This window comes from Syngnathus scovelli, chromosome 17 (genome assembly GCF_024217435.2).
Source record: "Syngnathus scovelli strain Florida chromosome 17, RoL_Ssco_1.2, whole genome shotgun sequence".
NCBI classification, from domain to species: domain Eukaryota; kingdom Metazoa; phylum Chordata; class Actinopteri; order Syngnathiformes; family Syngnathidae; genus Syngnathus; species Syngnathus scovelli.
In genome coordinates, this window is record NC_090863.1 from 2,000,487 (window position 1) to 2,028,115 (window position 27,629).

Sequence of the window (27,629 nt, forward strand, 5' to 3'; positions counted from 1 at the left end):
TTGCTTGTCTCGCGATAATTGGCGCGCGCGAGATTGTCACGCGGATGGACGGACACAGAGAAAGACTGACATTTACATTATTTTATATGACCTTACATTACAGACACTGAACACACATTAAACAACAATCATTTGCTTGTGGGCAAAAACAACAACAACAAAAAAAGTCCCTTAGTTGTGCCCGAGTCAGACCGTCCAATGATCTGAGCAAGAATGGCACTTTTTTTTATTGCTTGGAACACGGACACATTTTGCATCATTATTTTTGCGCAACACACGCTTCAACGCCTCTACCAAACCTCATGTGCCCGTGGAAGAAAAGAGGTGTTCAAACATTCTGAATAAGGTTAAGTTCATGAGGGCGCATGGAACGGCTCGGACAAAGCTGGCACCCATTCCGTTGTAGTAGCCGCGCAGTCCGTGTCTTTCATATATCCCTTTGAGTCCGAGCAGGACCCCCGATGAGGTGACTCGTGAGCCGAGGCAGACGGCTGCGAAATAAGAAAGCAGGTGATGAAATTGTCCCAAATCACGTTGAAGAATACCGTGTTCTGCAGCCCTCGTCTGGGATCAAATTCGACAGTAGATACAGGAGGCGTCCCTCTACCTTGTGCCTGCTGCTGCGTTCTTATCACCGCCAGAGGGTAGCTGCTCATTTGTCCGCAAGCGAAGGCCACAAAACTGAAGAAGAAGAGCCTTGAGTCGCTGCTGTAGGCTGGATGGCTCTGGGCCCAGGTCATGATAGACTAGTGCATGAAGAATCTGTTGCCAAAGCCGTTTCCAGACAGGAGTCCTATTTGATGGATTCGATAACACATTACCTGATGGACCGCACACTCCACACCAGCGTACGGGATCATGCAAAGGACGCTGGGCTTAAATCCTCGGTAAAACGACGACAAGGACTCGTTCTGGTAGATAGAGCGGGCGCAAGACACCACGCCACGGTAGGCGCCCACACGCTGCAGGTTGAGGCGCACTTTCAACACCTGTTGAAGAAAGAGGCTTGCAGCCCCACGTAGCTGCAGAAGGTTCCTTTCCTATTTGGCTACGTTTTATACCTCCAGAGGGTAGAAGACCGCGTGAGCCACAGCGCCGGACACGCAACCCAAACCGAAGCGCTGCTGCACGCTCAGACTCTTTTCACTTCTTCCCCGCACGGATCCCTTCATCTGAATTCAGACCAAGAAAGGTTTACTAGAAACGAGGGGGGGGGGGGGGGAAACTTCTGGGAGCTTGTGGACTGCGGTGTTGCCTTCAGGACGTAGACCGCTCACCTGTGCGTAGATGAGACACTGAAGTGTGGACTGCGGCGTTCCCTTCAGGACGTTGACAGCATTGCCTTGCCACATGGCACGGAGGCCGCCGACACGAAGCTCACGGAAGCCTCGAGAGAAGGCCTTGGATCCGTAAAACTACAAAGACAACCCAAATGAGAACAAAAAGGAGTTTCATACGCAATCTTTTTGGGCTCCACACCACACCACACCACACCACACCACACCACACCACAGTCCCTATGTTAAAGACACGCATGCAAATGGAATGGAATCAGGTGCTGACCTGCAACTGAGTCTTGAGGCGGTCAATGGGGGCCGTCGCCGTCCGAGATACGGCATCAGCCAAACTGGCACCCAAAACAAATTTCCTCCATGCGCTGATGCCGGAACTCTCTTCTGGAAAGTCCATGGCCACCAGTGCTCGACTCTCGCCCACGTCAAATACCTCCGACGTTGACATGCATCAGTTACAATACTATGGAAGTACAATACCTCTGTCTGATTTTGGAGCCAGGTGGAGCCGAGGGCTCGTCGGAGTCTCACCAGACTGTGTTTCCATGACGACACCAGCTCGCCGATGTCGTCTACCGGTTTGAGGATGACGTGCTGCAGGAACTCATCCCAGTCCACCGTCATGGAGCCGTCCGTGTCCATCCTGTCGTGTCGCAACATTGTCGGTGCACACAAGAGTGGCCCTTTGTAGCTATACCAGCTATGTGCTAGCTAGTTAGTTAGTTAGTTAGTGTGCCTAGTCGTTGCAGTAGAGAACGAGAAAATAACCGCTAAAACAATCAAAGCAGAGTTGTTATTTTGCAGACCCTCTGAGATATCATTGCCGGCCGCCCCCAAGAAAAACATCCGCCAGTGGGTGAATTGAAATAGTATGGTAGTTCTATGATCGCTCAGGTGACATTGAATTGAGAAAACATTGCATTTGTGTTCCACTTTGGAGGTTCCACTTTCCATCCAGTGTTGTGAAGGGAGCAAAAAGGGTCTTACATTTGGATGACTTTATTGGCATGGGCCTTTGAAATGACCACTCCGATCTCCTTAAACAAACAGATGATGTCCTCCTGGTCAATCTGCCCTGATCAGAAAAGACACGCAAAATAGCACAAGAAATATTTGTTGCTCGATGTGTGGCAACGGCAGTCGTAAATACGTACATCAAAGCTGCAACTTTTACGGGATTTAGGCGACTGAAGTCTCATTTGAACCTGCATCGGTCTTTTGGCGGAGGGGGTTCATCATAGTTTGATTTCGAATTCGAAATTGCTATAGTCCTATTTCAACCTGCTCAACATTTGGAGCATTTGCACCAAGGCAATTGTAGTCTTGTTTGAACGTTTTCAACTTTTGCACCGTTATGTGGTCGTTTTATTTGAACCTGGGTTAAGTTTGCAGTCGGCTGACTTGAAAAGTGCAACGTTTTCCATGATCATGGAACGTTTCATGGTCTTTTGATTGATGACCGCTGCATTAGATGGTGCAGGTGTACCTGCAATGCTGTGGCCCGTGGGGGTATTTTCCATTTGATTTACTCCAATTTCATTTCAATCATTTACACTCACCACTCTTGTTCTTGTCCAGGTGTTCAAAGCAAATCTTCCATTTCCTCTCTCGGTCCATCATGTAGCTGAGAAACTCGTCGTAATCCAACTGGCCATTGTTGTTATTGTCGTAGGAGTTAATCACATTCTACGTGTATGTGTACGTGCGAGAAGCACATGTTAACGAACGGAGCTGAAGAAAATGAAGTCAGCATCATGCAAGCTGTAGAAGCTTTACCTGCACCTTAGCATCTGCCACCGAGATGCCGTGCGAGCTCATTTCACTGTGCAGCTCCGACAACGAGATGAAACCATCCCGATTCCGGTCCAGTTTAACAAATAATCCTCGAAATTGAGCCATTTGGTGGTGATGCTGATGATGATGATCCGCACTGCGCTGCAGCCTCTCACACGTGCTGACTCACTGAGTGATAGTAAATCACCGATACAATGCGCCACACTGACTTGTTGGTACAGCAGGTGGCGCTGTATAGTTGCAGCCGGTGGCCATTTGGCCCAGTCGGTCCGAAATATCCTCATGTTAAATCATCTAAAAAAGGAGGCAGTTGGTACCTAATATATATATATATATATATATATATATATATATATCATATATATATGTTGTTTATAAGAATGAGGGTTGACTGATGCGTTCGTTTGTCATGACGTCATAGGCAGATTGATTACCTCTCGGATGACGTGCAGCACCAGGAGTGACGCTGTTGTGCCTGAAACAGCGGCTGACTGCATGCAGTCAAAAAGGAAACGCCCTTTCAAAATAATAGTTATCAGAATTCTGAAGAGGAAGTTGCCGACAGTCAGGCGTCGAGTCTGAGAGCTTGACCTACTATCGACGCCGCAGAGGGGGGGAGCGAGGTTGCGAGGGAGGCAGGCAGGTGTTGATGCGAGTCTATTTCAACTTGAAAGGATGGAATTCCCATATTCACTTAACGATAGTCCGGTTGTGATTCTGTGCAACATCATCGGCTAACAAAGTTCACATGAATATACGTACGTACCTGGAAAGATCCTTTCACATTCAAGTCCACCTAAAAAAATGAAGGAAGCTGGCACCTTAATCCGTACATGTCATTGACATCTGTAATGATCATCAATATCTTTCTCAGCTAATTAACAAAGTGAAACTATCCTGTCCAAAATGCCGGGGTCGAGCCGCTTTGGCTTGATTCCATTGGCAGAAAATGAGCACAAAGAAGTCGACGACGCTCTCGCACTTTAGAAACGATTTCATTGGCTTGGTGACAGTTTGACTCGGGAATGATGATGATTGTACTCTTTTATTGTTCAAATGATCGCAGTAGACACAAGCACACATCAATATTGACAAACTGGGACAGTGGGCATCGAACATTTTGGCATACGGAGGAGTTAGGCGACGGGCGTCGGTCTCTCGTCTGCTGCGGGGGTTACCGTTGCATCAATTTGGCAATCGTCGTCGCAGAAACCACGAGTTGCATTTAAAATGAACTGTGAGAAAGCAAACATCCGTAATGAGAGAGAAAGAGAGAGAGAGAGAGAGAGAGAGAGAGAGAGAGAGAGAGAGAGAGAGAGCGAGGGCAAATTTAACGACAGCTTTTATGTGCGCGTACACTGTTGAGAAATGTGAAGAAAAGCATTGATAGAAAGTCATTATTATTTCGTCTTTAGTTGTACAATACTTGTGCTTTTGAACGGGAATTTACTAGAACAAGTAGTAGACTTGTCTGACTTAACTTGTACTTGTGACATTTGGTCAGAAATTCACAAAATTCAAAAGTATTTGCTATACATTCATTCACAAAGAAATGAGGAAAGTTCTTTAGAGCACAAAAAGCTACCAAAATGACAACGTCAACATAATTCAAGTCATTTAACCCGGAAATGTAATAACGAACGTCAAGCCACTGACTGTGAGGTTCTGTGTTCCTTCCGACCGGAGCGCTTTCTCGCCGTACTTTAGTAATAGCAAGCATTTGTAGACGGCGATTTGCTGGCATCTAGTGGTGAAGACACAGCTGTGTCTTTTTTTTTTTTTTTTTAGTGGGGAACAAGTCAATTTGAATGTTTGCTTGTGTGGGTGAGATACCACTTATAGGGATTTCATCAACTAACAAAATACACAAACTATATTAGTTATGGCACCAGAAAAAGTATCTATAAGGGAAGCTCAAACACGCGTGCCCATTTGTTTCCAATCAAGATGATATAAAATCATTTTTTCTCTCTTGCGACAGGCATGTAGATGTGTTCGTAAAATACGTTTACAGTAGGTATAAGAGGTTACCTGTGAGGCCATCAACTGAAAAGTGAATCAGATCAAAATGTCATTATTTAAATATTAATACATTTTTGAAAGAACAGTATGGATCAGGAATTTGGTGGGGAAAAAAAAACATGGTTGTGTCAGTAAGATGTGTGGAAGCAATTGGACACTTGTGTATTTGCATTTTTCTATTTCAGGTGCACCAAATGTAAAATATATACAGAGGTGTGAGAAGTCATTCTTTCTATGACTCATTTCTGAATGTATAGTTTTACGTTAGCTGTACATCAGATATTAGGTGATTAAAAAGTTCAAACCACTGCTAGCAAATATACAGTAAGTGTGAGAGATTAAAAAAAAAACTTTAAACCATTCCTGTAAAAATAGACAGTTTACCAGATTACCTGGGGTGGGAGTAGCTGAAAATGATAAAGAAGAGAAAAACATAATCATTTCAACTATCAGTTCATTTCTGAATGGAGTATTAAGTTGTGTACATCAGGCATTAGGTGAGAAAAAAAAAACTTCAAAATAGACAGTAGATGTGATACGTTACCTTGGCTGATGGTAGCTGGAAAAAAATAAAAAGAGAAAAAATGATTATTCTTACGATGGTTAGTTAATTTCTGAATGGAGTACTACGTTATGTGTACATCAGGCATTAGGTGAGAAAAAAACCTCCGAACCATTCCTGTAAAAATTAGACAGTAGATGTGATACGTTACCTATGCTGTTGGTAGCTGGAAAAAAAGAAAAAGAGAAAAATGCTTATTCTTACGCTTATTTGTTCATTTCTGAATGGAGTACTACATTATGTGTACATCAGGCATTAGGTGAGAAAAAAAAACTTCAAAATAGACAGTAGATGTGATACTACATTACGTGGGCTGGTGGGAGCTGGAAAAAAAGAAAAAGAGAAAAAATGATTAGTCTCACGATGATTAGTTCATTTCTGAATGGAGTACTACATTATGTGTACATCAGGCATTAGGTGAGAAAAAAACCTTCAAAATAGATAGTAGATGTGGTACTACGTTACCTGGGCTGATGGGAGCTGAAAAAAAGAAAAAGAGAAAAAATGATTAGTCTCACGATGATTAGTTCATTTCTGAATGGAGTACTACGTTATGTGTACATCAGGCATTAGGTGAGAAAAAAAACCTTCAAAATAGACAGTAGATGTGGTACTACGTTACCTGGGCTGATGGGAGCTGAAAAAAATCAAAACAGAAAAAATATTCTTTCGATTATTAGTTCATTTCTTAATAGCTTATTATGTTATGTGAACATCAGGCATTAGGTGAGAAAAAAACCTTTAAACCACTCCTGTAAAATAGACAGTAGATGTGGTACTACGTTACCTGGTGGGCTGGTGGTAGCTGGAAAAAAAGAAAAAGAGAAAAATGATTATTCTTACGCTTATTAGTTCATTTCTGAATGGAGTACTACATTATGTGTACATCAGGCATTAGGTGAGAAAAAAACCCTTCAAAATAGACAGTAGATGTGATACGTTACCTGGGGTGATGGTAGCTGGAAAAAAATAAAAAGAGAAAAAAAAATGCTTATTCTTACGATGATTACCGTATTTGCCGGTGTATTGGTCGACCTTTTTCAATCCAAAATCGACCGAAAAAAATCGACCTCGACTTATACACCGAGTCATAAAATTTAACTTCGTATTCATCGCTTCAAATGTGATGGTAACCAAGGCCGTTTCTCATGCATCTCATTGTGCGTTGCACTTAGAAAATTTGAACCGGGCGGCGTGCGCGAGTGCGCGGCCTGCTGGAAGTCGAATGAGGCTCCGCGATCTCCTCCGCGGTGCTTATAAACAGCTGATCCGCTCGGCGGGGGCTATTTTCGGCCACTTGGCGCGTGCGCACGGCCTCCCGGATGTGTCGGGCGGGTGCGTGAGCTCGCCCGCCGCTGGAAGTCGAATGAGGCTCCGCGATCTCCTCCGCGGTACTTATAAACAGCCGATCCGCTCGGCGGGGGCTATTTTCGGCCACTTGGCGCGTGCGCATGGCCTCCCGGATGTGCCGGGCGGGTGCGCGAGCTCGCCGGCCGCTGGAAGTCGAATGAGGCTCCGCGATCTCCTCCGCGATGCTTATAAACAGCCGATCCGCTCGGCGGGGGCTATTTTCGGCCACTTGGCGCGTGCGCACGGCCTCCCGGATGTGCCGGGCGGGTGCGCGAGCTCGCCGGCCGCTGGAAGTCGAATGAGGCTCCGCGATCTCCTCCGCGGTGCTTATAAACAGCCGATCCGCTCGGGGGGGGCTATTTTCGGCCACTTGGCGCGTGCGCACGGCCTCCCGGATGTGCCGGGCGGGTGCGCGAGCTCGCCGGCCGCTGGAAGTCGAATGAGGCTCCGCGATCTCCTCCGCGGTGCTTATAAAGTGCCGATCCGCTCGGCTTGGAGCTATTTCCGGCCTCCCGTTGGTGCCGGGCGGCGTGCGCGAGCTCGCCGGCCGCTGGAAGTCGAATGAGGCTCCGCGATCTCCTCCGCGGTGCTTATAAACAGCTGCATGCGCACGGCCTCCCGGAATTTGAACACATTTCGTCAATAAATTTCGCATATTGAATTTTGAAGTTTAATATAATGCAACAATTGAGCTCGACTCATACAAAGGATATATCATAAAATCGTAAATTTCCGTCGAATTTTAGGGGGTCGACTTATACACCGAGTCGACCTATACACCGGCAAATACGGTAGGTAATTTCTGAATGGAGTATTGCGTTATGTGTACATCAGGCATTAGTGTCACGACTCGTCCCCGATCGTGTCATACTTTTGTTCGTGTGTCTGTGTGCTCGCCCCTCCCCTCCTGTGTGCTCATGATCAGAGTGATTATTCCCACCTGCCTCTCGTTACCTGTCGTGTATATAAGTCCTGTCTGCCCCTCACTCCCTGTCGGATCGTCGATGTCGTCACGTTTGCTGTCCTTGTGGTTCCTGTCTGTTTCGAGTCTGTTTCTGTTTGCCATCCCTGTCAGTCAGTCTGTCATGTTATTAGTTTGCCAGTTCTCGTCTGTTTCTCTCGATGCCTCGTTCCACTTCCCTTTTCCCTCAATAAACCCTGGTCCAAGCTGCACTTGGTCGTCCTGCTCCATTTCCATCCGATCGTGACAGAACGATCCGACCACTACAACGACCAGCGCTTGGACCCCTCTCCTCCATCAGATCCTGCTGCGATGCCCAATCCACGACCGGCAGTCCATGCATGTTCCAGCGCTATGGGCTTCGCGGCAGCTTTGGGACTCTGCTGCCGCAACGCCGGACCCGTAGCCACCATCGGACTTTGTTCCGGTGACGCCGGACCCGCGGCAGCCATCAGAGTGCTTTTGGCGCCAGCGGCTTTGCGGCCGTGATCGGACTCTGCTGCCGCGATGCCGGACCCGCGGCCGCCATCGGAGTGCCTCCCGGCGTCATCAGACTCACGGCCGCCATCGGGCTCCACCCCAGCTTCGCAGGACCCGCGGACGTCAGCAGACATCAAGCTAGCTGCGCCAAACCAGCAATCGTCCCTGGCTCCACTCCCACTGCTGCGGCACGTGATGGCTCTTGCTGCTGCGCACAGCCACGCCTTCCAGAGTTGCCGCCAATTGCGGTACAGACTTCCAGAGTTGCCGCCGGTTACGGTACGGACTTCCAGAGTCGCCGCCGATTGCGGTACGGACTTCTAGAGTTTGCCGCCGATTGCGGTACAGACTTCCGGAGTTGCCGCCGATTGCGGTACGGACTTCCGGAGTTGCCGCCGATTGCGGTACAGACTTTCGGAGTTGCCGCAGATTGCGGTGCATGTTAGAGTTGCCGCCGATTGCGGTTCATGTTAGGGTTGCCGCCCGAAAGCTGTTCATGTTAGGGTTGCCGCCCGAGAGCGGTTCATGTTAGTGTTGCCGCCCGAGAGCGGTTCATGTTAGGGTTGCCGCCCAAGAGCGGTTCATGTTAGGGTTGCCGCCCGAGAGCGGTTCATGTTGGGGTTGCCGCCCGAGTGCGGTTCTGTCCCCCAAGTTGCCGCCCGAGCGCGGTTCTGTTCCCCAAGTCACCGCCCGAGCGTGGTTCGGTTCCCCAAGTCGGCGCCCGTGTGCGGTTCGCTCCCCCAAGTCACCGCCCGAGTGAGGTTCTGTCCCCCAAGTCGCCGCCCGAGTGCAGTTCTGTCCCCCAAGTCGCCGCCCGAGCGCGGTTCGGTTCCCCAAGTCGCCGCCTCTCGTTACCTGTCGTGTATATAAGTCCTGTCTGCCCCTCACTCCCTGTCGGTCGTCGATGTCGTCACGTTTGCTGTCCTTGTGGTTCCTGTCTGTTTCTGTTTGCCATCCCTGTCAGTCAGTCTGTCATGTTATTAGTTTGCCAGTTCTCGTCTGTTTCCCTCGATGCCTCGTTCCACTTCCCTTTTCCCTCAATAAACCCTGGTCCAAGCTGCACTTGGTCGTCCTGCTCCATGTACCACTGCGATTCGTGACAATTAGGTGAGAAAAAGACCTCCGAACCATTCCTGTGAAAATTAGACAGTAGATGTGATACGTTACCTATGCTGTTGGTAGCTGGAATAAAAGAAAAAAGAGAAAAATGCTTATTCTTACGCATATAAGTTCATTTCTGAATGGAGTACTACATTATGTGTACATCAGGCATTAGGTGAGAGAAAAAAACTTCAAAATAGACAGTAGATGTGATACTACGTTACCTGGGCTGGTGGTAGCTGGAGAAAAAGAAAAAGAAAAAAAAAGATTATTCTTATGATTATTAGTTCATTTCTCAATGAGTACTACGTTATGTGCACATCAGGCATTAGGTGAGAAAAAAAAACCTTCAAAATAGACAGTAGATGTGATACTACGTTACCTGGGCTGGTGGTAGCTGGAAAAAAAGAGAGAAAAAATGATTATTCTCACGATGATTAGTTCATTTCTGAATGGAGTACTAAGTTATGTGTACATCAGGCATTTGGTGAGAAAGAAAAACTTCAAAATAGACAGCAGATGTGATTTTTACCTGGGCTGGTGGTAGCTGGAAAAAAAGAAAGACAAAAATGATTGTTACGATTATTAGTTCATTTCTGAATGGAGTACTACGTTGTGTACATCAGGCATTCGGTGAGGAAAAAAACCCTTCAAAATAGACAGTAGATGTGATACTACGTTACCTGGGCTGATGGGAGCTGAAAAAAATCAAAACAGACAAAATATTCTTTCGATTATTAGTTCATTTCTGAATAGGTTATTACGTTATGTCAACATCAGGCATTAGGTGAGAAAAAAACCTTTGAACCATTCCTGTAAAAATAGACAGTAGATGTGATACTACGTTACCTGGTGGGCTGGTGGTAGCTGGAAAAAAAGAAAAAGCGAAGAATGCTTATTCTTACGCTTATTAGTTCATTTCTGAATGGAGTACTACGTTATGTGTACATCAGGCATTAGATGAGGAAAAAAACCCTTCAAAATAGACAGTAGATGTGATACGTTACCTTGGCTGATGGTAGCTGGAAAAAAATAAGAGAAAAAAATGATTATTCTTACGATGATTAGTTAATTTCTGAATGGAGTACTACGTTATCTGTACATCAGGCATTAGGTGAGAAAAAAACCTCCGAACCATTCCTGTAAAAATTAGACAGGAGATACATTACCTATGCTGTTGGTAGCTGGAAAAAAAAGAAAGAGAAAAATGATTATTCTTACGCTTATTAGTTCATTTCTGAATGGAGTACTACGTTATGTGCACATCGAGCATTAGGTGAGAAAAAAACCTTTGCACCATTCCTGTAAAAATTAGACAGTAGGAGTGATACATTACCTGCGCTGTTGGTAGCTGGGAAAAAAAAAAGGGGAAAAATATATATATATATATATGTATGCGTACGAGTTATTTCCCATTTTAATTGTGAATGCGCAGAATTATCTATACATTGGAGCTTACCTGTGCTTCTGGTTGCTGAAGATTAGAGGAGAAAAAAAATGAGTTATTTACAAATCGGCACTTGTGTGTTGTAGCTTCCCGTGCAGATAACTTTTCTGGTGTATAATATGTAAAGTATATAGTACGTGTACATAGTAAGTACATTCAAAAGCTGTGAAATAATATATGCATGCAATTGGTTTTGTTTTTCCCATTTAAAGCATTACCTTGGGTGGTATTGGTTGTGGAAGCTTGAAAGTGAAGAAAAACCCAAAACATGTTTTTTATTCCATTTGAATTCATGAAGGGACAATATTACCTGACATCATCTAAGATCTTTAAACATATGTGATTCAAATTTTCTTGGATGAAGTTTGGTCCTTGAATATTTGAGCTTCTCTTGCAGATCCTTTTTAGAGTGTACAATGTGCGAAGTATAGGAGTGGTAGTTACGTGTGCGTCCGGTGGTAGCAGTCGAAGCTTACAAGTCAAAAGAAGAAGGTGTTATTTCTTCCATTCTGAATATACAGTATGACATTATTTACACATTCGCCATTACATGCGGTAAAATGAAAAAAAAAAGAAATCAAAAACCCAAACAAATACGGCAGTGGGATCGTGTACGAGGATCGAGTAGTGGATGTTACCTGATCCAATGGATTCTGCTGGAAAAAATGAAAGAGAAAAGGTTGCCATGTCACGAAGCAATTGGATCAAAAAATACCATTGACATATTGCTTGATGACACTCTGTTTCTTCGACTTTGTATCGTTTTTTTTGGCCATGGACGCACAATTTGCCGTGGTCCCGAATCAGCACTCTAAGAGCTGCATGACCCAGCTGAAAGTAAATCTACGGAAATACGAGATCAGGCCAGAGGAAATGGTGTCAAACCATCCTCACATCTTTGAACAGAAGGAACAGACAGGTATGCAAATGAACCCAAAAAGTCACAAGAATTTCTATATGTACTATGTCAATAATAAAGAGGTACGTATAATGATATACGGAATAAGTTCTCACCGTTGATCAGCTGCCGTACAGACAGCGATAGTAAAAAATAGCCAACAAACAGATTCATCTTTAACTGTAGTTTTCACGTCTCACGAGGAGGTCAACGTCCCTATTTAATTTCCTTGTTGTTTGACGTCGACTAATTAGTAGCGTTAAATCTCAGAAGACACACCACACCCCTCTGCTTTCTATTGGTAGGAATCTTGTTTGGGCACCTGAAGAGGGAGGGAAGGCAGCTTCAGATGAGTTCCTTTATAATAATCCCAGTGCGGCACCTGAGGACACATTCAAATAAGGCTTTCAATTTATGAACAAAGCCCGAGTGTAGTATCATGTTTTCCCGTCAAAACAGACAAACAAAACACAGTCAAACTAAACCATTAGTAGACTGCTCAAATGAGATGTGCGATCATGGTGTGGAGTATTCTCTTGTGTGTTGCCTACGTACGTACGTACATACAAAAGGATCATGATTGTTTTTCCCTGAACATTTCCTTAACAATCATTGTACCACAATAGGTACAAGGAAAATGAAAAAAGTCACCAATGCTGCTATGAAAGGATTGTGAAAAAGGTGCACTGATGTAGTGTATTATTGTTGAATTTCATCAAAGAGATGGAAAAGTAGTTTCCCTTAGAACGAAATAGTCGGGTGCGTCGTTATGGTAGTGCAAGAGCCGAGTTTAATGAATTCAGGCAAGGTACAGACATGAAGTGAAAACAAAGACGTGCTTGACCATTCAGCGTTTGCTTGATGTGAAGAAAAGAAAAACGTAGAACTTCCTGAGCAGTTTCCAAAGGGCTGCTACTTTTCTCATCAATGACTCTGTCTGTCTGTCTGTCACACTCTCCAACTTTCTCCAAACTCTTGAAGCGTCTGGGCCAGCGTGCCATCCGGTTTCATCCGGTCATTCAAGATTCGACTGTCAAAGTTTCCACACAGGCCCCCCAGCTTCCGTTTGTATGTCCGCGGTAGAGTTATTTCTGCGGGAACAAAGCATTTGATTTTAGGCTCGGATACATATAGTTACTACAGTCGAGTTGGTCCTATCGTGTCTGAAATAGTAGGTCTTTTTCGTCGTCTTCTAAAATTTTCTGGAAACAAATTGCTGAGATTGTTGACATCCTCTCTCATGACACCTTTTCAAACTTAAGTGTCTGAGAAGAGGATTTGAGTTGATTCAAGTAAGAGGAAACATTTTTAGGGGTCGGTTTGTTTAGAAAACAACAGCGACAAGAATTGAGAAAGTCCTTATTTTGTGTCAACGGTCAAGTCAAGGATTGGACGCACGGGACAACCCTTTATGTGTTGCATGCGATGATGATACGTAATAGCAAGATGACTTGACTTCACAGCCAAGGGAAATGGGATTCTGGATGGGAGTAATGATTTGTAAAATTGGGTGTGGCAATTCACACCCATGAGGCAATTTGGCTGCAGTAGCATGTAGCTGTCTAGAATATTCGGTCACACCAAGTCCCAATATAAAAATAGTTACATTGTTGGTGTTTTAGAGCGTTCAAAAGAAAAAGAAACTCACCTGCGTCACTTTGACCATCAAACTTTACGGAAAGACCAAAGTCTGTACTGAGATAAATGTGAGCGGAATTCTTGATAATCTTTAGACCAAGAGACGGTGAAGCAGGTGTCTTGGTTCTCTGTCCATCCACCTATAGGAAAGCAGGAACAACTTTTGAACAATCAGCTCCGATCCATCAATTGAAAGGGCGTGGAAACTCACAAACAACTTGCGAAACTGCTTGAACTCCACGGTATGATTGTACACTTTCATTTTGAGGCTCTGCAATCCGTGGTGTCCTTCATGCTCATTGCTTTCATCGTCACCATCGTTGTCACGATCGCGGTCGTGGTCTTCTTCACTACTATCACTATCATCATCATCATCATCATCATCATCATCATCATCATCGGGTGTACTGATCCCCTCGATGTAAACGTCCTGGATATTACTAGGCAAGTTTTTGCTTTGGACCAGCACATACGACGAGTGTTCTCCCTCAAAGCCATGCTTCATGTTGTCAAAAGTCCTGTAGCCAGAGTCTTCTTTGATTGTACATTTGTCAAAAGCTGTTGTGTGACACAAAATAAAAATGTGGAATTGATTAGAACTATAAAATGCCTGAGCAGCTATGAGCTATTGAATAATGCACAGACAGTACTTGTTTTCTGGCAGTAATAATGTCCCTCTTCATGTTGGAGGCAAACGGCATTTCTGTCACACTCTTCTTCATCACAATCAATCTCCCCACCGTCATCTTCCCGCTTGCATCTACATTTCCGACCGCAGTGTTCGCTATACCAAACTTGGCCGAACTGCAAAGACAGAAATCCGACACAGTAACAGCAGCACGCTTTCACTCAACCGATCCAAAGAAATTCTGGCTGCCTCGTCATTTACTTGGTATTTATTGCCATCTCTGTCCACGCATCCGCATTGTCGGATTGGCACGCAAAGGCCAAATTTCAGCACATAGCCGTCATCACACACGCAACCCGGCTCACAAAGCCCACTGTCATTACAATGTGGTGGAGCGTTCAAAAATCTGCAGGTTGGACTGCAGGCTGGGATACATGGGCTGTAATGGCTGTTCTCTTTGCAGAAAGGTGCTGGTGAGACAGAGAGAGAGCGAGAGAGATTAAACCAGAACATACTAGAACCAATCCGTTATTGCTTCATTGATTTCACTTGTCTTGCTGGGTTCTCCAGAGTGTCTTTATTAGTGTCGTGTGGCACTTGTAAACCGTCACGTCGGAGGTCGCGTTTGGAGGTCATGACACCGTTTAAAGCAGGGGTCTCAAACTCCAGTCCTCGGGGGCCGCATTCTTACATGTTTTCCAAGTTTCCCTCGTTAAACACACCTGATTCAATGATCAGGCTCCTGCAGAACGTGAGGATGAACTGATCATTTGAATCAGGTGTGTTGAACGAGGGAAACTTGGAAAACATGTAGGAATGCGGCCCCCGAGGACTGGAGTTTGAGACCCCATGCTTTAAAGTCTCCCAATGAGTTCATACTTACTTGATTCAGGTGCAGTTGGGGGCTGTGTTCGAACAGCGGTCGCTGGTTGAGATTCATTCGGATCTTGTGGTTTGATGGTCGTGGTTAACTGTGCTTCACTTGTTGCATTTGGAGGCTGAGGTTCAAGACTAGTTGTTGATTGAGATCCTGCTGTTGCTGTTGGACTTTTGTTTGGAGTCTGTGGTGTCACTGATGTTGGTGGGTGTGGTTTCGGTGTGGGTTCATTGCTTTCTGTTGTTAGCGGTATGGGCTGAGCTGTGGACCCAGGGTATGTAACAGGTGCTGTCATTTCGTCAGTGGTGGCTTCAGGTCCCGGCTCTTCCGTTTCTTCGTCTCCTGGGTGGTTGGTTGATGATGGGTGAACTATGGCAGTGGTCTGCGTTTGGACGGTAACTGTTGCACCAGACACCGATGTTATCGGGTGTGCTTTAGTTGTAGGTTCATTGCTTTCTGTTGTTAGCGGTATGGGCTGAGCTGTGGACCCAGGGTATGTAACAGGTGCTGTCATTTCTTCAGTTGTGGCTTCGGGTCCTGGCTCTTCCGTTTCTTCGTCTCCTGGGTGGTTGGTGGATGATGGGTGAACTACGGCAGTGGTCTGCGGTTGGATGGTAACTGTCGCACCAGACACCGATGTTATAGGGTGTGCTTTAGTTGTAGTTTCATTGCTTTCTGTTGTTAGCGGTATGGGCTTAGCTGTGGACCCAGGGTATGTAACAGGTGCTGTCATTTCTTCAGTGGTGGCTTCAGGTCCCGGCTCTTCCGTTTCTTCGTCTACTGGGTGGTTGGTGGATGATGGGTGAACTACGGCAGTGGTCTGCGGTTGGACGGTAACTGTCGCACCAGACACCGATGTTATCGGGTGTGGTTTAGTTGTGGGTTCATTGCTTTCTGTTGTTAGCGGTATGGGTTTAGCTGTGGACCCAGGGTATGTAACAGGCGTTGTCATTTCTTCAGTGGTGGCTTCAGGTCCTGGCTCTTCCGTTTCTTCGTCTCCTGGGTGGTTGGTGGATGATGGGTGAACTACGGCAGTGGTCTGCGGTTGGACGGTAACTGTCGCACCAGACACCGATGTTATCGGGTGTGGTTTAGTTGTGGGTTCATTGCTTTCAGTTATTAGCGGTATGGGCTTAGCTGTGGACCCAGGGTATGTAATAGGTGCTGTCATTTCTTCAGTCGTGGCTTCAGGTCCTGGATGTTCCGTTCCTTCGTCTACTGGGCGGTTGGTGGATGATGGGTGAACTCCGGCAGTGGTCTGCGGTTGGATGGTAACTGTCGACCCAGGCGTTTCTGGTGAGGTATTTGGAGTGGAAGGCTTCGTTGTTGACTGTCTGGTTGTCTGTGTGTCGGTGACAGTTATGTCTGTTGTTGTATCGATTGTGGATGTTAGTGCCGTCGCTATGTTTCCTGTTGGAGGTTCGGCACCTTCTGTTGTAATCGAATGTGTTGTCATGGGTGCAGCGGGGGTAGTCTTAGTGGAGTCTGCAAAACCAAATCACTTTTGATCAGGTAGACTGGTCATAATGTACATTGACGGTCAGATGAAGTCAATGATTACCTGAACAGCACCCACTGTATAGGGATATATCATCTATGGCCACATCTGACTGATCATTAGAACCTCGTCGACCCTCAAAAAGGATCTAATACGACAAAGACATTTGAATTCTCCTCTCATTACTTGGCTGAAACATGATTGGATTTTTCCTACCTGAAAAGATCCAGTTGCGGTGAAGTCAACCTGGGCTAGATGCCACATATCCCCTTGATTGTTCCTGGTCCGACTGATAGCATAAGCCTCTTTGTCTTGCAGCAAATACACACGGAGGCTCATCGTGTCGGCCTTGTCCGTGATAAAGCATAATATCATCTATGGCAACATCAGATTCTTCATTGGAGCCCCTGCATCCCTCTATGACCACCTTCGATAGGAAAAACGACGTTGGAGTATTTTGACTCGCTTTTGAAATGTATGTCTGTAACTCTTTATCTCCTATGGAGCTGAAATGCTCAAATGGAACCGACTGACCTGGAAAGCTCCCGTGACTTTCAAGTCCACCTGAGCCAAGTGCCACATATTTCCTTGATCATTCTTCTTCCGCCAAATGGCATCGGCTTTGTTGTCCTGCACCAAATATAGATGGAGGCCCATAGTATCGGCCGAGCCGTACATATGGTACCAGAACTGCAGGCAATGAGACCCGGAGGCGGAACATTCTGAACTGATGAGACGAGCTGTATCGCCAAGGGACACGGCGCTGGCCTCAATGTAGAGGTAGTGACCATCTTCCAGAAGAGAAATCAAAGGGTCAGATCTGGTCACAAGTTCATCTTAGCGCTCGGTGTGTCCACCAAGATCATACATACCTCCCGTGTGGTCAGAGTTGGGGCCTGTCATTAGGGTGGGCGTAGAAGCGCTTTGCCATGTCCAGTCAAAAGCATCTGTGATCATCTGTTTCCAGCTGCAAACATTTCTATCAAAGCTGCAATTCAAGCTACAAGCTGCAAGGGAAGCAAAAGAAAGAGGAGTTGTGACTCCATAAAGATGTGCTTCCTACTACTTCCTGGACCATGAAGTTGAGCTTTCTTTGAACAAACCTGGGACGACTGAAGACAGGAGGGCGTCTGTAATCGAAGGAGCTTCTGTTCCGCCTCCCAGACTCCCTAAAGAAACACCGATGTAACATAGCGGCATTTTCATTTCGATACCGCAAGACACATCGAATTTTGTACGAATCAATTCTTACCCTAGCAAGCGTGGAACTGGATGGAAATATCATCAATCGCCACATCCGACAGAGCGTCGGAACCTCGGATTCCCTCGGCAATGATCTGATTGGGTCAACACACAACAATAACCAAAGCAAGAGCAAGAAAATGAAAACAAAATCCATACAGCGGCCACGGCTAACCTGGAAAGGGCTGAAGACATTGATATCAACTTTTGCTGGATGCCATTCTTGCCCATGGTTGTTTGTCACGGACCAAATCTTGGTGGCTTGATTTCCTTGGAGCAGGTACATATTAAGAGCCATGGCTGTAGCCGAGCCATACATGTGGTACCAGAAGCGGAGGCAGACCGGGCCACTGTGAAGGCATTCGGAGCTCAACAGACGAGCCGGATCTCCTTGTGTTACACCGTCGCCCTCAATGTACATATAGAATCCCTCTTTTGGGGGGGGGGGGGGGAATGCAATCACACAGACAATCAATCAGTCATGTAAAGTCAATAAAACCACGCACCTAGTATGACCTAGTATGTCTCACCCCCTGTGGTGTGGTCGTGGTTTGGCCCACTTCCGATTGTTGGAGTGGCACCGGCATATCTTGTCCAATCAAAGGTGTCCTGTACGAGTTGCTGCCACCCACACAAATTTTGCTCAAAGTTGCACTTTATGGGGCACACTGTGGGGAAGGGAAAGAATTTGTTAGCAACTCCGAGAATTCCATTTCCCTAACGAATCAAATTGGAAACATTTGCTGCAAAATGATTCATTGGATGATACGAGTGAAATCTTTCATCTCTCTCACAAGCTGGATCTGGTGTTTGCGAGGAGGGACGAGTTGGTGGAGGATTTTCTGTAGTTTGGGCTTCTGCTGAAAAAGCCAAAAGAAACAATAGGAACTTGAAGCATTGCGCTTGTATCTCAGCCGGCCGCACCTGACTCACCGCAGATGGAACCTGTCGCCCAATGGGCTAGTTCCACTCCTGCCACATAGCAAGCGACTGCGTAGGATTTAAGAGCTTCACACAAGGTGTGTTGGTTGCCACTTGTTGCGCAATAGTCACCAACACAGCTATTGATGTAGATGCTCGGGTGAACACTTTCGTGGCAAGGTTGGAAGGCATCTCCAAGGATGGCAAAGCACTCATTGTAGGCCTCCTCCTGGTTTTCACAGGGTGGAGGAGCATTTGGGTGGGAAACACATCTTGGGAGGGAGGGAGGGAGGGATGGATGGAGAAAGGATTGGTGGGAAATGTGCATTACAAGGCTGTTAGCTTGATGTCACTTGTACGTATCAATAAAAGAACTCACTCATTATTGTGTGGTGCCCTCCAGCTATCAGCAAACTCAAACGCTTCTGTAGCATTTTGCCCACTTGGTTTTATGAAGTCATCATCCTGCTGGTCTGAGTAGGTACCACAAAGACCACACAGTTGGTATTTGTAGCTCTCATCGACTTGCAGGAAGAACCTGTTTTGCCCATCCATCACCATCCTTAGTCCAAAGGTCGTCTCTAAGAGAACGTAGCTATTAATGTTGTAAACCCAGACAGAACCGGAAGAAGCAGTACTGAAGTAAGGGAGTCCGGCATAGCTTTTATTCACCTAAAGAGAGAGAGCGAGAGAGAGAGAGAGAGAGAGAGACAGAGAGAGAGAAAACCCATTTTTGTGCCCTCAAGAATTGCAAAACCATGACCACGAGGATCTTACTTACATAGACTCTGTTGCTCTCATTCAATGTGAGCTTCAAATGGTCAATTTCAAGTGTCACAGCAGCCACTTTCGAGCGGGTGACGTTATGAAGGAGAGGATGCATGTTGTGACCGCTCACTGTGAAACGGACTGAGCTCTGGGCTCCACATGTGCTAGCCAGGATGGAAGTGCATCCGCCTTGAAAGTCGTACGCCGTCCCGTCAAAGGTGATATAGTGCGCATCGCTGTACGCGCTACAGGTGGCAGCAGGCTTGCTAGGGAAGCATCCTTTGACTCCGGCTTCAACTTTACAAGCTTCATTTCTGGCGCATTGCAATTGAGCGCACTGGACATGATCGTGGCCCATACATTGGCACTGCTGCAAACATTCTCCTTCCAAGACCATTTGTCCTTTCTGCGACCAAGCCATTTGTGACAATCAATAGTGGTCTGAAATACAGACATCGAGTCATCTATCCATCTTACCTCATAGTGTTTTCCTCGATGCCAGCACCCACAGTCGTGCGTCGGAACACATTTGCCCCCGCTGAGTTGGAAGCCGTCGTTACACTCGCACCTTTCCTGGCAACGTCCGCACCGTCCCACTCCATCCTGACCCGAGCAGACGTCTGAACATCCGTCGGCGCACGAGTTGTAATGGCTGTTCTCACCGCATCGTGGAGCTGTAAGACAGACGGACGGAGAGAGAGAGAGAGAGAGAGAGAGAGAGAGAGAGAGAGAGAGAGAGAGAGAGAGAGAGAGAGAGAGAGAGAGAGAGAGAGAGAGAGAGAGAGAGAGAGAGAGAGAGAGAGAGAGAGAGAGAGAGAGAGAGAGAGAGAGAGAGAGAGAGGCAGAGGCAGAGGCAGAGGCAGAGGCAGAGGCAGAGGCAGAGGCAGAGGCAGAGGCAGAGGCAGAGACAGAGACAGAGACAGAGACAGAGACAGAGACAGAAACATACCGCACCTGCTTCCCATCTGTTGCAATTGAAATTGAGAAACGGAAGCCACAAAGTCACCTACGGCACATTGTAGAATTCCACCATGAAGGCACAGTAACGCCAGCGTCCCTGCAGATATCAGCATACATCTGCAATGTCTCACAGAGCACCCGAGGGTCACCGTGAGCGGCGCACATTTTGTTCACACATCCCCTGAAGTAGCTTTCTGCTCCCAGAAAGGCTCGACATGCTGCAAACGGTCCCGTACTGGAGAGGAGGCCTCCGCAGTTCAGCTCGTCGCTATACTCGGCTTCTTCGGCGGGGTCACAGCGGTGAGGAAGGAGAACCGTTTGGCAGCCGTTAGCCGAATCCGCGGCACTGTGCGCAAGTGCTCCGTCAGCATTTCCCAAGTCATCCTCTCTGAGCTGGTTAAAGTTGCCACATAATCTGCAGACGTTCTCGGAGTAAACGGACGGCAGCTCGATGTGCACATCACCCGCATTGTCATATGACACGGAAAGGCCGAAAGTGGTTTCAAGTTCAACAGCTGCTAGGCTACTCTTGATTTTGACCGTGCTACTCCTGAAGATGAGTGGAAGGTTCCTCCAAATCCCGTTGACCTGAAGGACAGACAATATGACATCGTTGGATCTTCCTTTCCTCATCAGCCGTTAATATGAAATGGCAGAAAGATCAAGCCGCTGATGAATTCATATGAGTTTGGGATCGCATTACGACTCCATGTATGACTTGGTTCAACTTCCAAAAAAGAAACCAACCCTAATTCGAGTATCCGAGCAAACAATAATAAACAGCAATAGCAATCAGCTGAAAATGACACCATTTGGATCATGTGATTGGATGGCTCAAACGTCGCCTCCCAAGTACTAAGCATTTTCTCAATGTTCATCTTCAACTCACCACAACTCTTTGTGTCTGCCATTTCAGAAGAGACACTCTGTCATCTCCCACAGACACAATGACCTGCTGCACAGCTGGAAGCGACGAATTGCCATCATGGTCGCTGACTACCTCCACACTAAAAGTGGACAAAGCCTCAGAGGAAGAGCAGGTCTGTGCCAGAATGTAGTTGCAGGGGGCCGTGAAGCGAAATAATACTCCATCAAAAGTGCTGCAGTCCGTGTTGCTATGTATAGTACATAGCCCAGCGTCAGACGCCTCCCTGGGGCTTCGGATTTGAGCACCAACACAGCGTTGACCCTCGGGACACCGAGAGGGAGTGCAGGAAAGCTGTCTGTCTGAGCAGAAGCAACGGGTGGACGGGTCTGTCCGGATCTCTTTGTTTGGATCACACTGGTGTCCTGTGGGAGATGACAATTGGAATAAATGGAATTGTTAAGTAGAGGCGTGGACTCATCGACCGACCCACCCACCGACCGACCGACCCACCGCATTGGAATGAAATCTTGTAATCAGTACTGAAGGAAGAGCTCCAAATAGCTGTAAAATGGATTTTTTTCTTTTTTCTTTTTTGCTTCCAGTTATACCGATTGCTAAGTGCCAAAGAAGTACCAGATCAAAAGTAGTTTGTTCTTAAAACAAGACAGTACTCACCGCATGACCCTCTCCTTACTCCAATGCGGTTAAATGTGACCCGAGTCTCCAAGGACACAGTTTCGAGAACAACCTAGTCGAAAGACAATGATTGACATGGACCTGCTTATTCACGTAAACATTTGCAGATTCATTCAGTGTGCTCCTTACCGTTGTCTCAGATTCAATGATGTTTAGTGGCACAAACACCTGTCGCCAAGAATCTTGTGCCAGTGCAGGCGAGGTCCAGATTTCTACTCGACCAGTAGTACTTTTGAAAGTACCAAGTTTGAAAGCATTAGTGGGGACCAAGTACCAGAACTCAAGACAGGCTTCACCTTGATCCAGTGCATGACTTTCTATCGTCTCCACCCTGAGACTATCTGAAGGTGAAAATTAGCCAGTGAGATGCTCGCCTTTTACTCTCGTGCAGACCTTTGTGTGATTCTTTCAAATGGACAATAAATGTGCCGCCATGTTTCGAGAAGAACAACTCTATCGTGTTGATTCCATAAGAAAATCCACCCCGAGATTGTTGGTGTTTCAATAAAACAGGAGCACATCTGCTGCCATGTAATATTCATTGAATGGAAGTTGTCTTTGATTGACTTTTTCAGAGTGTCTTTGGACAAAACCTCTCCAGAGCATGCAGTTCTAAAATATTAGTTTGCCTCAAATAAATCAATGGTATGCTGGGTTATAAAATGTAACTGTGGAACCACAACACAGCAGAATGATAGCACCCATTATAAATGTAATGCTTGCGCATTGTTTACCGTCGAAATGATTCGGAAAAGTTCAGTCCAATGATCCCGGATGTGTCTTTCTTACTTGATCTTTGATGACTCGTTGTCCAATCGCACACTGCGTTGCCATGTTTGTCAAATGAACATTGTGTAAGATATTCTGTCAAAGAGTAGAAAACCATTTCTCAAACGATGTCCATTTTTGGGCAAACTCATCGCCATGTTCTGAAAAGCCATAGCAATGGCGTCCTACCTGAATGGCTTTTCCAGTCGGGCAACTTGATGGATGAAATGTTATTTTCTGCCCTAATCAAAATACAACGTAGATGAGAGGTTTTTGACCAAAACACAACAGCTTAAGAGTGTGACGTTCCATTTATTACCTGCTGCACTGAGTCCCAGTGTGACTTAGAAAGAGTAGAGTCGCTGTGACCAACAAATGTGTGCAGAATCCTCCAAGCATGGCTGATCCCTTGACGCCAGCTCTTCTCTTGCTAATACCTTGACAATCTTCAGATTGGAGTGACTTGTTTATGAAGGAACACAGATGAATGAATGTGACCTTTCCGCTGCCAGGACAAGTGGCTCACTTGTGTCAAAGGGTGGAAAGCTTTTATAGCCCACCGCTAAAGCAGCTCACTAAAGTGGCGGGTGGAGACAGATGAAAAACAAAGGACTGGCTCGGCAGCAACATAGTTACAGGAAGTGGCAATAGATAAGGTCTGCATTTTACCGTTGTTAGGCCATAAAAAAGGCTCATTGCAAGCCTTTGCCAAAGAATTGTCTATTTCGGTTTGCAAAAGAGTTCATTCGTCAAGAGGATGAAAAGGTCATATTTGGCCATGCATTGAAAATAAAAAAAAGAAAAGAAGAAAAAAAAAGAAAATCGATTCTTTTTGGCGCTCTTCTACTTTACACCACACACCACTGATTGATTGGATGTTGAACTTTTTTTGCGGGATACCTTTTCGTGAAACTTTCCAGATTTAGAGGTGTGACACACAGATCTACTGACCTGCGAGATCTCCCCTTGTAGATGAGCGTAAGCAATTAAAGACCACCTTACACCCACAAGCGTGCAGTAACGGGTGTTCGTCTGGATATTGCAATCATTTAGCGTACCGCCATTGTGCAAGTGCAGGTGGGAAGAGAGACATCCACCTTTCACATTCCAGAAGCCCACCTGGTATGTGCCAACAGAGAGAGCAAACATTGGAAGTGTCCAGCTGAAGAGAAGGAAGGTCTTTGTTAGGCAGCTGTAAGATATACGTAGCCATCGGTGCTGTACATCTCTACTATGAGTAAATACGCCGGCTATGATACTCTGACAGCACCCGAGCGCGTTTTGGGAAGGTGATGCAATCAATCTGCCGTCATCTGCCGAGACAGCCGGCTGATTCCCCGGCAGATTTACCTTTGTGTGCCTGAGCGATTAAAACGCGGAAAAAAAAACGAGTCGAAAGACCTTGTCGAGACGGTCGGCGGTGTCGTTATGGTGTCGGGAATTCCGATACATTGGTTAATGTTTTGTCACATTTGGTTCTTGATTTGCTCTGCAATGCGCTATTGCAGTGCAGCCATGACTCAATCAAATTGTAAAATTGGACAATCACTAACATGTACGGTATGGTGGGATGACTGGAAAGGCCTTGGAAAGCGGGACGTCTTCGATAGATAACCCTCTGATTTGGATCGGTGACTACCATAGCATCGTAAGATTGGGCAACACTTCTGACTATCAATTGACATATCGTTTATTCCAAAGGTTTGTACAACAATCAATCTATGTACTTAATGTCATGACACTAAATCCATAAACCTGCAGCTGTTCCCACATCCTGCATTTGTCAAGCAAACAAAAAGGCAATTTGTTATCAAGCTCACCCAATGAAGGCAGGGGAGGGAGGCCAGGCCAGTGCCAAATACAAGTCACATCTCTATGGACTCTTTGTGCAACTTCAGTGTACTAATGTGTTAACTGTGAACTCCCTTGTTGGCTTTAGGTGGACTGAAAAGGGTTTGAAAAATGGAACCAAATGTAAATATGATACACTTGAAATATGGACTGAAAAGGTTTGGGGCCATTCAAAAATGGAACCAAATGTAAACATGATACTACAATGAACTTGAAAAATGAACATTCATCAAAGTTACCAGTAGCCCATCCCTTCTCTACGCCTCGCCGTCACCGCCGCTTTCTCTATTAGGAGCAGGTCAAAGTCACATTTCAGATATATGGTGCAGGTTGTCGCAGTTTTAGTGCTCTTCCTTTCATTGACAGACATGTCCTTTGCTTGTGGGACTTCAACAAGGACACTTTGCTCATGTTGATCTGAGCTAATCATTTCTTGCGGAGTCAAGCAAACATCTGTTCCTCATTCGGTAGCATTATTAGGATGATTTTTTTGGGCATTGAAGTACGTAGCTCTATTTTCAACGGGATGCAATTTATACGACGTAAATCAAAGAATTGTGATGTGATTGCAGAAACATCTGCCACTGCTTTCTTCCTACAGTGAACTTGATTTTTTCAGGACCATTTTACAACAACTCGACGAGAAATTCACCCTTCCCAGAAAACGTTGAAGACAAAAAGATATCCCAACACTCTCACACTGTGTGTGTGTCCAATCCAGTATTGGTTTTCACAGCACATTGGTTCCGCTCTACATGTCAGGCAGAGCAGACTCGATCGATACTGTTAGCAGGCATCGGTTAGTTGGTCTTTATTTGTCTCAAGTACAGGGAACATCACATGCCATCTATTTGGGCTTTTCTAATTAGGACATATTAATTGAATTTCTTTTTTTTTTTATACACCTCCATAGGACTTTTCCCTCTGAATTTGAAAATGTAGTGAAAAATTCAGAACTTTATTTCACTTGCCCTGAAGTCTGTTTGAAGGTTTATTAACCTCTGCCACCCTATGGTGGTTTGTTTGACACACTAAATGGGCACTCCCTGCCTGATAAGCTTCTTCACCCTGTGGACCAGAAGGTGGCACTCTCTCTCCTTCTGAAAATGTCCCCAATGTCCCGAGGTTTTATATGTGATCGATCATTCATGCATGCATTCATTCATGCATTCATTCATGCATTCATTCATGCATGCATGCATGCATGCATTCTTTAATTCATGCATTCATGCATTCATGCATTCATTCGTTCGTGCGTGCATTCATGCATTCATTCATGCATGCATTGATGCATTCATTCATTCATGCATTCGTCCATCCGTCCGTCCGTCCGTCCGTCCGTCCATCCATCCATCCATCCATCCATCCATCCATCCATCCATCCATCCATCCATCCATTTTCTGAGCCGCTTATTTTGGTACTGAAAAACATACAATAGAATAGAGAGTATTTTTTTTAACCTGGCTTTTCTGCGACTGTCAGTTTGAATGGGCCTTAGAAATAGATGAAAAGAATATGAATTTAATTACGATAACTGATCGGGCCATCTACTGTGTTAAACCAAGATAATTGTCATTTGCGCTGCGATAAGGAATTGAGTCCAGTGATTTTGCCACTGATGAGCTCCGTGCCCTGTTACAATAGTCGGTCGGGCAGACTGTGGCCCGGCGGTGTACTATCTCCCCTAAATGAACTGCTCTCCATTACACGCCACGATGAGATACGCCATTTCGTGACCTGATACGGCCTCCATCAGCGCCACTAATTGTTTTTCTTTCTCAACATCTCTCCATGTTCATAAAGGATGAAGGTGATCAAGGGAAAAAGAGGGAAACATGACATACTGCCTTTCTTTCAATTGGTCTTAGTCAAGGTGATAAACATATTCCGAAGCCTTCAACATATAATTGACACTGTAGTGTTGAACATTTTCGGAACCTATACAATTTGGTGCCTTTGCTCAGTAAAAGTTAAGAAACACTGGTCTGGTACACTCAAATCTTGAGTCCAAAATCTGTTTTAGGACAGTGGCTCCTTAGAGCTGGACTTGCCGATTCCTCTTTTAGGACAATGCAGATAAATTGTCATCAGGTTAAAAAAAGAAAAAGAAAAAGAAAAAAAAAAAAGGCTTTTCCGTGGGTCCATCATTAGAATGGACTAGAGTTGCCGGGCAATCAGTGGAATGTTTCGCAAGATCTGCAGGTCCTGTCCAACAAAAGCAGGGATCCATAATCACAGACGCTTGACTGCTCTTCTCTTTAAAGTTGCCGTCTGTTCATGCTAGGTGAGCCAAGGTCTTTCGAACGAGAGATTTTTTTTCTTTTCTTCCACGCCTAAATCCCAACTGCCTGCTGTGACTAAAATCGATGATTATGGAAGTGGTCGGTCTGAAACACACCAGACAAGCCTTTTATTGTCAAATAGAAACAAAGTACAGCAAATATCTTCTCCTCGTCTTTTGATCGGTGGTTTTAATGAAAACAAACTGCATCATAGCCTTGAATTTTTTTTCTTCTTCTTCTTCTTCTTCAGTACCATTGTGCAAAAATGGTGGAGGTGATGGCATCATCAGCTCTTAAAACCAGAAACCAGAAATGTTACTTGACCACCCAGAGGACCGAAGTTTCTTAATAATGCATGTGGCATATGAGACGACGATGTCATCAAGGTGGAAAAGCACCCCATCTATGGGCTTCATTTCATATTTGAGTTTCTTTTGTTTCCTAACCGCAGCAGTCGGTCTCATCGTCCTTCCAAATCATCCCGTCCGACGTACAACCATGACCGTAGTGCGAGGCTCGGTATCTCGTCTCCGGCTGAATTCGTTTCAGTCACGCCGTCCGGGATTCCATGCGCTCACACAACTGGCCGAGACCAGTTTGTGATGAGGTGCTGGTGGTCTCTGGCCGAGCTGTAGAAATCACATCGGCGCTGTTTTACGTTAGCTACTGCACTGAGAAAGAGTGACAAATGGAACATAAGAGAGGTAAACAAAAAAAAAAAAAC

At 45.6% G+C, this 27,629-nt stretch overlaps 3 protein-coding genes across 17 annotated transcripts; all 3 read right to left on the bottom strand.

Moving 5' to 3' along the window:
* Positions 1-66: 66 nt before the first annotated feature.
* slc25a24l (solute carrier family 25 member 24, like) lies at positions 67-3,632 on the bottom strand. Of its 3 annotated transcripts, none has more exons than XM_049746869.1 (11): positions 3,521-3,632; positions 3,069-3,380; positions 2,852-2,978; positions 2,280-2,367; positions 1,824-1,935; positions 1,564-1,725; positions 1,278-1,415; positions 1,062-1,172; positions 822-989; positions 608-746; positions 67-491 (listed from the first exon to the last, which is right to left on the bottom strand). In XM_049746869.1, exons 2-11 carry the CDS (start codon positions 3,189-3,191, stop codon positions 301-303), a joined length of 1,359 nt encoding a protein of 452 aa, XP_049602826.1. In that variant the 5' UTR covers positions 3,192-3,380; positions 3,521-3,632; the 3' UTR covers positions 67-300. The 3 variants fall into 3 exon arrangements, with proteins under 3 accessions (XP_049602826.1, XP_068509614.1, XP_049602827.1); XM_068653513.1 differs by having other exon boundaries at positions 3,069-3,403; positions 3,521-3,613; XM_049746870.2 differs by lacking the exon at positions 3,521-3,632 and having other exon boundaries at positions 3,075-3,399.
* Positions 3,633-4,112: 480 nt separating this feature from the next.
* On the bottom strand, positions 4,113-12,589 carry LOC125984731 (spore coat protein SP65-like). 13 transcript variants are annotated; one of them, XR_007487046.2, is made up of 24 exons: positions 12,024-12,589; positions 11,648-11,665; positions 11,454-11,480; positions 11,228-11,251; positions 11,022-11,036; positions 10,899-10,913; positions 10,732-10,746; positions 10,570-10,584; positions 10,412-10,429; positions 10,246-10,260; positions 10,095-10,109; positions 9,945-9,959; positions 9,787-9,801; positions 9,629-9,643; positions 6,615-6,629; positions 6,458-6,475; positions 6,293-6,307; positions 6,136-6,150; positions 5,979-5,993; positions 5,822-5,836; positions 5,653-5,667; positions 5,501-5,515; positions 4,743-5,132; positions 4,113-4,321 (listed from the first exon to the last, which is right to left on the bottom strand). XR_007487046.2 is itself a non-coding variant. In XM_049746878.2 (24 exons), exons 1-24 carry the CDS (start codon positions 12,079-12,081, stop codon positions 4,272-4,274), a joined length of 468 nt encoding a protein of 155 aa, XP_049602835.1. In that variant the 5' UTR covers positions 12,082-12,589; the 3' UTR covers positions 4,113-4,271. The 13 variants fall into 13 exon arrangements, 5 of the variants coding, with proteins under 5 accessions (XP_049602835.1, XP_049602857.1, XP_049602841.1 ...); XM_049746878.2 differs by having other exon boundaries at positions 5,118-5,132; XM_049746900.2 differs by having other exon boundaries at positions 5,118-5,132; positions 5,974-5,993.
* An 85-nt stretch (positions 12,590-12,674) lies between these two features.
* Positions 12,675-26,747, bottom strand: wu:fb63a08 (mucin-2). Its single transcript, XM_049748398.2, has 25 exons — positions 23,091-26,747; positions 22,961-23,013; positions 22,793-22,867; positions 22,133-22,344; positions 21,983-22,055; positions 21,329-21,729; positions 20,490-21,027; positions 19,957-20,153; positions 19,493-19,885; positions 19,091-19,383; positions 18,715-18,983; positions 18,585-18,647; positions 18,321-18,458; positions 17,966-18,222; positions 17,807-17,885; positions 17,652-17,717; positions 17,421-17,555; positions 17,083-17,339; positions 16,612-16,696; positions 15,057-16,535; positions 14,435-14,643; positions 14,196-14,349; positions 13,757-14,103; positions 13,556-13,685; positions 12,675-12,998 (listed from the first exon to the last, which is right to left on the bottom strand). The coding sequence occupies exons 1-25, from the start codon at positions 23,168-23,170 to the stop codon at positions 12,856-12,858; spliced, it is 6,126 nt and encodes a 2,041-aa protein (XP_049604355.1). The 5' UTR covers positions 23,171-26,747; the 3' UTR covers positions 12,675-12,855.
* Positions 26,748-27,629: the final 882 nt, after the last annotated feature.